The sequence below is a fragment of the Mixophyes fleayi genome, chromosome 2, assembly GCF_038048845.1.
Source record: "Mixophyes fleayi isolate aMixFle1 chromosome 2, aMixFle1.hap1, whole genome shotgun sequence".
Taxonomy (NCBI): Eukaryota; Metazoa; Chordata; class Amphibia; order Anura; family Limnodynastidae; genus Mixophyes; species Mixophyes fleayi.
Window position 1 is genome coordinate 7,320,061 of NC_134403.1, and position 10,140 is coordinate 7,330,200.

General features: G+C 41.3%; 1 protein-coding gene across 1 annotated transcript; it reads left to right on the forward strand.

Annotated features, from left to right (window-relative positions):
• Positions 1-257: 257 nt before the first annotated feature.
• LOC142140012 (ecto-ADP-ribosyltransferase 5-like) lies at positions 258-9,805 on the forward strand. The gene is made up of 3 exons (XM_075197871.1): positions 258-931; positions 2,509-2,541; positions 8,824-9,805. Exons 1-3 carry the CDS (start codon positions 268-270, stop codon positions 8,898-8,900), a joined length of 774 nt encoding a protein of 257 aa, XP_075053972.1. The 5' UTR covers positions 258-267; the 3' UTR covers positions 8,901-9,805.
• The last annotated feature ends 335 nt before the right edge of the window (positions 9,806-10,140 follow it).

A 10,140-nucleotide genomic window follows, 5' to 3' on the forward strand; every position in this document is an offset into this window, starting at 1 on the left:
TATACTTGGAGAGGTTACATGTAAGTGCAGTATAGTAGGGCCGTGGAGACACCAGTCAACCAACCATCCTAGAGATTGTCTTATGTGTATCTTTAATATAGGCCTTTTAGGAGGCGTTTGTCTTTGTGACCCATAGTCCTGGTGCAACTTTCCGAGTTGATGGTGATGACCACGAGGATGTTGTACTGTGCACGTTCCACCTGATATTCCCCATTTATGGAAGGTTTCATACTCATATCCCTGCAGGTTTTGGCCAATCGTCTAAATATGAGCATCAACTCATTTGATGACCAGTATGAAAACTGCACAGAGCAGATGGAGAATACAGTAATAACCAAATTACTTGCTAAAGAAAAATCTGAAGATGCAGAATTTAGAATAACTTGGGATAATGCAGCGTTGCGATGGAAAGAAATGAAACTGAGCGTACCCAGCGGCTTCCGTGACGAATACGGTATCGCAATTATGGCTTATACCAACAATGGGAGCAGTGTTTATTCCAACTTCAACGAAGCAGTGAGAAATTACCGGGGTCATTCCTCGTTTAAATACCATTCCTTACACTTCTATCTTACACGAGGCGTGAGGCTCCTGAAATCCAGCTGCCGGAAAGTCTACCGAGGGTTTAAAGCGGTCTATTTTGATCCTAGTGATAAAGGGGAAAGTATCAGACTTGGACAATTTTCCTCTTCATCTACCAGCAGAAAAATGGCAGAAAATTTCGGTAAGGATTCTTTCTTCACCCTTACCAGCTGCTTTGGCGTCGATGTGAAAAAATTTTCCTATGTACCAAAACAAGAGGAGATTCTGATACCTGTGGACGAGGTGTTTGAGATGACAAAGTATGACGTTGGAGGAAAAGAACGCACATTTATTCTTAAGTCTAAAAAGAAAAGATGTAATTACTATAAATGCGATTACTTAAACCAAGGTGAGTATTCACATGAGGCTGAGGATTTCAGTTCATGCTCCTATAACTTATATATATATATATATATATATATATATATAAAATATAAATGCCTAGTGGCGTGTGTTAGTCTGTCTGTGTGTGTGTGAAAAAAAGAAAAACCAAGCTGCAGCGCCACCTGCTGGGCAGAGTTATACACTGACCTATATATTTCTTGAAGGAGAAGTGACAGTTGGGAGTGGTTGGTGGTTGCCGGGGGTGACAGTGGGGAGTTTTTAACACCTTAAGTAGCTTGATGTGACTAGAATGCATGAGTATCATGCACGGGTTACCTGACCTACTAAATTCTTAGTGTGTGTGGAAAAAAACCCTCAAAAAGGGCTGAAATTTGGTATTCTGACATTATTGACGAGTTGAGGGGTCAAACTCATTTTCGTGAGGTAATTTTACCTCATGAACACACATGTGTACAGTGGCGGATCCAGGGGGGTGCGATCGGGGCAATCGCCCCCCCCCTAGCAGGGGTTCGCTGCCGACGGCTGCACAGTATGTGCAGGTCCGTTTGGCAGTGACAGTGTGCTGCCCGGCTGCTCTGATTGTGTTTTAAACACACTGTCCCTGCCTGTCACTGACGAGCGGAACTGCACATACTGTGCAGCCCCCGGCAGCCTCAGAAGTCGGAAAGGGGGCGGGGCCTAAATCACCCCGCCCTAACATCCCCCCGGGGAACAAACATTTTCTAGATCCGCCCCTGCATGTGTAGCGGCGTGTGTTAGTGTGTTAGTGTGTGTGTGTCTGTGGAAAAAACTATTTTCTCTGAAAGGTCTCATCCGAATGACCTGAAATGCGGTATACTGACATTATTTGACAAAAAAATGCATAAGTATCATGCACGGGTTAACTTGTATATATATATATAATTATATGTATATATATATTAATCTTATCTTCTATAGATTTAGTATAAGGGACTATTGCTTCATTTACATGTGCAAATGTTGCAAGTGGGAGGATATTATTTTATTTAAAACTTAAACGTAAAGTAAGAATATACAGGACAATAATATAGGAATACACTTTAGACACTGAATACCCACTAATCACTGGTCCGGAGTGCGTTCCTGCATTCTTGTCCTGTGTCATGAGAAGTCAGTCACAGCGGTGATGCACCTTTCCATACATTTGATGAGCATGAGGACTAAATCCCTCCAAAATTAAAAAAACAGTTTTACTTTCCAATGTTTTTGTCAGATTTGTTAAAAATAACCACATGGTAATAAGATCAATGGGGATACAACATTCAGCACAATACACACATTTCCCTAAGTCACCAATTATAAGAAATTACATCAGAACACACACTTTATACAGATATTATTTACAAAAGTCTATAGATATATTAGCAACACTTGTGTATTATCGGTAATCATTGGCCATTCTAGCATTGTGCATTTACTGGGACGCAGGAATAATTTCTTTATATATAATAATTTCTCAGAATAAACATACCACATAACGGTGACGAGTGACTGTATTGCATTATGATCACGGTGCTCATGTTTGTCATAATACAACATCTCTATCATTTATCGTTACAGGGGGGAAATCGAACGCTTGTGTGGAGAGTGGAGGTGAGGCTGGAATTTCCCTTTGTGATAATGACAAAATACAATTATTTCTCAATCATAACATGGGAGAAAGTACGATCATTCACATAGGGGTTGGTCTAGCTGTAGACACATGTAAACGTAAAAAGTGGTATATGATGAGTTGAACGCATCTGAAAATGCGTACAGCTCAATGATAAGTGCGCCAGACATACAATCTGGTGCGCCAGTTGTTACAGGTGTGTATAATTATGTCTCGCAAAAGACCTATCTGTAAATGCATCCAGGTCTGCTTGACTCACAATTACGTGAATCAGCCATTACTGGACCTTGCTTACACATTGCCAATCCATACCGCCCCCATTTAGCCTCTCCCAGCATGAGATTATGCAAGACAATGATATGCAAAAAACTAGATGCGCCTGTAAGCTTGTACATTCTTGGCACGCATGATGTAAAAGGGTCCGTGTAGGGGCTGGCTGGCAGGGCTGGGGTGGGCCTGTCTCATAATGGGCTACCAGGAACTGGGTCACAGGGCTACCTGCACTTTTTTCCCTTTGAAATGTTCCTAATAAGCTGCAGAGCTGCCAACTAGCCCCTGGGTCCGTGTATGGCACGTCATACCCCCAGAAATAGAAGCTTATTACAGATGTACCATTGTTTAATCTCATCCGCACCTTCTCTTGCATTACTTATATCACACGTAATCCAGTCCTTCATTAGTTAAGTAGCACACATCCCTAACAGAGCTCTTTGTTCATTAGTTACTGTATATACTGTAGAGAACCCACAATCACAGTGCAGATATACAGGTATAAAATAGAATATTTTACTTATACAACAATCTTACAACATATATGTTCAATAATATAATCTTACACACAGTACATATAACCACATATATGTTCAATAATATAATCTTACACACAGTACATGTAACAACATGTCACGGGCACTAGGAGTTTTACCCAGAATTCACCAGGTGTAGCTACACTTACCAGAGGTACAGACCTCTGGATAGTGTGGTGAATCAGTGGAACCATACAATAGAATAAAGGAAAGGAATGTCAATAGTATAAATGCTGAGTCTTGGCACCGTGGAACTATGATGGTACAGCAGTTTAATAAACAGGATAAAATGAGGAAAGAGTCCAAGTGCCTTAGCACGCAGGTAGCATATAGCAGGCCAGTACTTGATAACTGGATAACGTTAGGCAAAGACCAATCAACAATATAGTAAAAGAGTCAGCGACTTGCAGCTACAATACAGAGGCACTTGTAGACTTTAGTCCAGCTAATAGGTACCATACAGAGTAGTAGCTATATCACAAGGAAACAACAATGGTCTACAGCTGGTAAGTTTCACCACGGATATGTAGAGAAGACTTGTCCAGCGCAGGTGTGTAACGGAATAGCGGGAGTGGTCTGCAATTGGCAAGTTGTACCACTAATGTAAAGGGAAGACTTGTCCAGGTGCAGGCGTGGAATGGAGTAACGTGGGTGGTCTGCAATAGGCAAGTTATACCACTGATGTGAAGGGAAGACTTGTCCAGGTGCAGGCATGTAATGGAGCAACGTAAGTGGTCTGCAATAGGCAAGTTGTACCACTGATGTATAGAGGAGACTTGTCCAGGAGCAGGCAGGTAACGGAGGTAGCGAGAGTAGTCTGCAGCGGGTAAGTTCTACTACTGATGTGGAGAGGAGACTTGTCCAGAAGCAGGCAGGTAACGGAGGTAGTGAGAGTAGTCTGCAGCGGGTAAGTTCTACTACTGATGTGAAGAGGAGACTTGTCCACAAGCAGGCAGGTAACGGAGGTAGTGAGAGTAGTCTGCAGCAGGTAAGTACTACTACTGATGTGAAGAGGAGACTTGTCCAGAAGCAAGCAGGTAACGGGTAACACGAGCAGAAACAGGAAACACCTCAGAGTCTCAAGGAATGAGAACCAAGAACAGGCAAAGGTACTAGGGCAACAGGTGCCTTAAGTACTGAGAGGTGATTAATTAACCAATGAGACTAGAGGCGAGGTATTAACAGTTCAGGGTTTCTGCACATGCGCAATCTTAGTCAAGATGGCGGACGGCCGCGGCTCAGGAGAGGCGCCGGCAGGAGCGAGAGAGACCCATGTCCCAAACTAGAGGCACTAACAGTCCGGTGAGTGACAGTACCCCCCCCCCCTTTTAGGGGTGGGCACAGAACACTTAGAACCAGGTTTGCCCGGATATTTGGAATAAAACTTTTTCAGAAGAGCTGGAGCATTAAGATCATCTGCACGGATCCAAGAGCGCTCCTCTGGACCAAAACCTTTCCAATGCACTAAGAAGCGAAGGATTACCCTAGAGATTTTAGCATCAAGTATATGAGTAATCTCAAACTCCTCCTCTTGTTGAGCTTGAACTGGGCGAGATACTGAAGAAGGAACAGAAAATCGGTTGATGATGAGAGGTTTGAGTAATGAAACGTGGAAGGAATTGGAGATAAGAAGGTTCTTCGGTAAAGACAACTTAAAACAAACAGGATTTATCACTTGAACGATTTTATAAGGACCAATAAAACATGGAGCAAACTTCATGGAAGGAACCTTCATGAGAATATTCTTGGTAGAAAGCCATGCACGATCTCCAATTTTAAGTGCTGGAATTGCTCGCCTCTTTTTATCAGCAAAAAATGTATATCTTGAAGATGCCTTTTTCAAAGAGAATTTAACCTGAGCCCAAATGGATTTAAACTTTTGACATAAACCCTCCACAGCAGGAACTTGGGTGGGAGGGAGGGCAGGAAATTCTGGGAGAGACGGATGGTGACCGTATACAACAAAAAATGGTGTTTTAGAAGATGACTCATCATACATATTATTATGGGCGAATTTGGCCCATGGAAGCAAATCTACCCAATTGTCCTGGTTGGCTGAAGAAAAAATTCTTATGAAAGTCTCTAGATCTTTATTGACTCTCTCAGTCTGTCCATTTGATTGAGGATGGTATGACGATGATAGTGACAATTGGATACCCAAGGTTTTGCAAAGGGCTCGCCAAAATCTGGAGACAAACTGCACTCCTCTGTCCGAAACGATTTCAGATGGACATCCATGAATTTGAAATATTTCCTTGATGAAATGATCAGCCAATGTGGAAGAAGAAGGTAATCCTAACAAAGGGACCAAATGAGCCATCTTAGAGAATCTATCTACCACTACCCAAATGGTATTGCATTTCTTGCTGAGAGGAAGATCAGTAACAAAATCCATACTTATATGGGTCCATGGTTTAGAAGGAATGGGTAGTGGTTGAAGTAGACCCGGCCGGTGTTCTACGGGAAACTTTAAATTGGGAACAAACATCACAAGCAGCCACAAACTCCTTGACATCTTTCCTAATAGAGGGCCACCAGTAACTTCGAGAGAGAATCTCTAATGTTTTTCGTTCTCCAGAATGCCCAGCAAAACGAGAGGAATGATACCATGACAGAATCTTTTTACGAAGAAGTGGTGGAACAAAGGTTTTCCCAAACGGTAGAACATTGGTGGAAGAAGCAGCTAAACTGACACATTTAGGATCCAGTATGGGACGATCAAAACAATCTTCAATCTCAGAGGAAGAGGCCACCGCCCGAGACAATGCATCCGCTTTTTTATTCTTAGAAGCTGGTTTGAAGGTTATAACTAAGTCAAAGCGAGAGAAAAAAAGTGACCATCTTGCTTGTCGGGGGTTCATACATTGAGCTGACTGTAGATAGAGAAGATTTTTATGGTCAGTAAAAATAGTCACGGGGTGACGAGCACCCTCTAGTAGGTATCTCCACTCCTCCAAAGCCACCTTTATGGCTAATAGCTCCTTATCTCCTATAGTATAATTCTTCTCAGCAGGTAATAAACTTCGTGAGTAGAAAGCACAAGGATGGAATTTCTTTTGTTCAGATTTCTGAGATAGAATGGCTCCTAGTCCAACATTAGAGGCATCTACCTCAAGGAAAAAAGGAAGGGTAACATCAGGTTGTCGAAGATAAAACGCCCTCTTGAGGAACTGAAATGCTTGAAGAGCCTCAGGAGACCATTGCTTGGTATTAGCACCCTTACGGGTAAGCGCCACAATAGAAGAGACAATGGAGGAGAAACCTTGAATAAAATAGTAATACTAATAGTAGATAATAGTTAGCAAATCCTAAAAAGCGTTGAATAGCTCTGGGAGTAGTTGGCTGGGGCCAATGTAACACTGCATGCACTTTCTCCGGATCCATCTCCAGACCTACTCCAGACACAATATATCCCAGGAAGGCAATCTGAGATAATTCAAAGGAACATTTCTCCAGTTTACAGAATAACGAATTTTCCCGGAGTCTAGAAAGGACCTCTGCCACATGTAATCGATGGGATGAAAGATCTTGAGAAAATATCAATATGTCGTCTAGATAGACAACGACACAAGCATACAACAAGTCCCGGAAAATCTCATTCACAAACCCCTGGAAGACAGCTGGGGCGTTACACAACGCAAAGGGCATGACAAGATATTCATAATGTCCATCCCTGGTGTTAAAAGCTGTCTTCCATTCGTCTCCGGCCTTGATCTGAATTAAATTATAAGCACCACGAAGATCCAGTTTAGTGAATATCCGAGCTCCCTTAATGCGATCAAAAAGTTCAGTAATTAACGGAATGGGGTAACGATTTTTGATGGTTATGGCATTAAGACCTCGATAATCTATACACGGGTCTTTGAGACCGTGTATAGACCTCGATAATCTATACACGGTCTCAAAGACCCGTCCTACTTCTTAACAAAAAAGAAACCCGCTCCAGCGGGAGAAATGGACGGTCGAATAAACCCACGATGGAGATTTTCCTTGACATAGTCAGACATCGGCTGGGTCTCTGGTAACGCAAGGGGGTAAATACGACCCCTAGGAGTTTTGCCAGGTTGTAAATCTATTGGACAATCCCAAGCCCGATGAGGCGCAAGACGTTCTGACTGGGCTTTATCAAATACATCAGCAAAGGAGTTGTACTGTGGAGGAAGACCAGGTGGACAAGGTGTTATAGAAGATTTATTTATTTTCACTGGAACCACTTGAGTCAAACATCTGTGATGACAATCCGAACCCCAGGAAATAACTTGCAGAACATTCCATTCAATCTGTGAAGAATGGAGTTGAAGCCACGGAAAGCCAAGTACAATAGGACTAGTAGTAACCGGAAGAACTAAAAACAAAATTTGCTCTTGATGTAAAGCCCCGATTTGAAGGTTTACAGGAATGGTACGTTGAGTAATAGTTCCATTGATAATTCGAGGTTTTAACAGTTCAGGGTTTCTGCACATGCGCAATCTTAGTCAAGATGGCGGACGGCCGCGGCTCAGGAGAGGCGCCGGCAGGAGTGAGAGAGACCCATGTCCCAAACTAGAGGCACTTACAGTCCGGTGAGTGACACAACATAAATGATACAATATCTGTGTGTAGGAGCATGAACTTCCGGCTACAAAGAAAGAGAATATACCATACAGGTGCTATAAATAATAAAATAATTAATAAAGAAACATTAAGATGTTGCTCTAAGACAATCTGTGTATCTTATTGTACTATGTGCAAATAACATAGAAAGAATGAGCAGTGTTATGAGGTTAAGATCCCAGTACAGAAAATATTGGATAAGTGTCCCAGAAACCAATCCCAAAATACATAAGAACACTCAATATATGAATATATGCTGTATATAGTATTAAAAATATAAGTATAAAATATAACATACATAATATATTATAACATATTATAGACACGTGTCTTTTTGCTTACACAATGTGGTCACCCTCTGCTTCCTCTTACAGCCTTCTTATAATAATATATTGGTTTAATGTCTCATATATCCACAGGAATCATCACATATATATATAAAGTATTCATTGATGTAGATATAACTGACTACTTCATAGTAGTAATTAAGCTGGTCCCATAAATATGGTGAAAATATAATGGAGGGGTCACAGGGATCTTACATTCATCAGTATTGGAGAGGACCTTTAATGGGAGCAGCCAACTGTCCCTCTAGTTCGTTACCTGTAATTAGCAGGAAAGGACCAGTCTTTGTTCTCATCACTTCTACCGTTATAGAGTCATTGGGATTTCTTTGTTCTTATAGTTGAGTCGATTTCTTATATGTGAAACTGTTATTTAATGAGAAGAAATAACCATGTTTTGTACATCCGGATAAATTGAGCGTTCGGATACAATGGGAAGGAAACAGGCAAATATTTTTCTAGACTGTCTGTAAAATAGTAAAAATATGGAAGTTATTAAATAGTTTATGTTTAATTTCAGGAATAAGAATATTATCACCATCAGCTGTCATAATTCTACTTTCTGGATTCATCATCACCATAAGTAACATTCTGTGAAGAGACGCTCACACTCCGTCATTAACATCATCATCATCATCATCATCATCATCATCATCATCATCATCATCACCATCACCATTATAGTTTATTTGTAAGGCACCACAAATTTCGTAGAGCCGGACAGTCAGCATCTTATGATTACTAATTAAGCATAATAAAGCATATAAGCAAAAGTACGAGTTATCCAAGTACAATTACAAGTAGACCATAGTCAAGCAGTAATTGAGTGAGTACAGGTTAAACATAAGTCCTAGCACTCACATACTGTACAATGCACACAAAAACTGTTTATACATAAAATATAACAGGTAAATAGTAAATACGAGGTGGACAAGAGACATACTGGAGACAGGGCTGCATGTGACTGGGGCAGTGATGTGTTGGTGAGGACAGTTCAGAGCTGTAACTAGGCATGTGCGGGCGGTGCCTTCGCCCAGGGCGCAAGCCCAAGGGGGTGCAGCAGCCGCCCGCTACCTGGCTCTGTTTCTTCAGCCTTTTACTTCCGCAGTGGAACGCATGTGCGTTCCACTAACAGGAAGTTCGGCATTTGGAACTCAAACTTGTGTTCGGAAGTAAAAGGCTGAAGAAACAGCGCTTCTTGCAGTGAGATACGGAGATGGATTGTACGATTCCTACAAGAGGCTCGACCAAGTAACAGCGCAGGATGCTGCGGTGGAAAAAGAGAGCCCTTCCACCCTGCCTTCAATTGGAAAACTTACTGTAAGTAATGTGTCACTTCGCTGTACCCTTTCTGCCATGTCCTCACCACCTGATTCATTTGTGTTCTCACTCCAACTTCGTTGGCAGAGTTAAAGTTCTAACATTACAGGACGGCATCTGACTTCATAGCGGCATACACATACTTTTGGGATAGTACGTTCAAGACAAATATAAAACCAAAAATCCTGTCATCTTACATCTTTAATGTTGTAACAAGTGTATAGTAAGATAAATTGTGATTGAATTAAAGGTTGCTTAGTGTGATGTTTTGTTTTTGTTTGCATTAGAGAAACCTATAACATATAATGGCAGTCCCATTCCTACATTACATATATATATATATATATATATATATATATATATATATATATATATATATATATATATATACGCCTTGATGACTGTATTGTGCTATACAATGTGCACATCAGTGATGCACAGGGCATTAACCATCTAGCATCTAAACCAACATGTGTCTCACTATAAAATGTTACCTACTAACCCCCCGGAGCCAGAG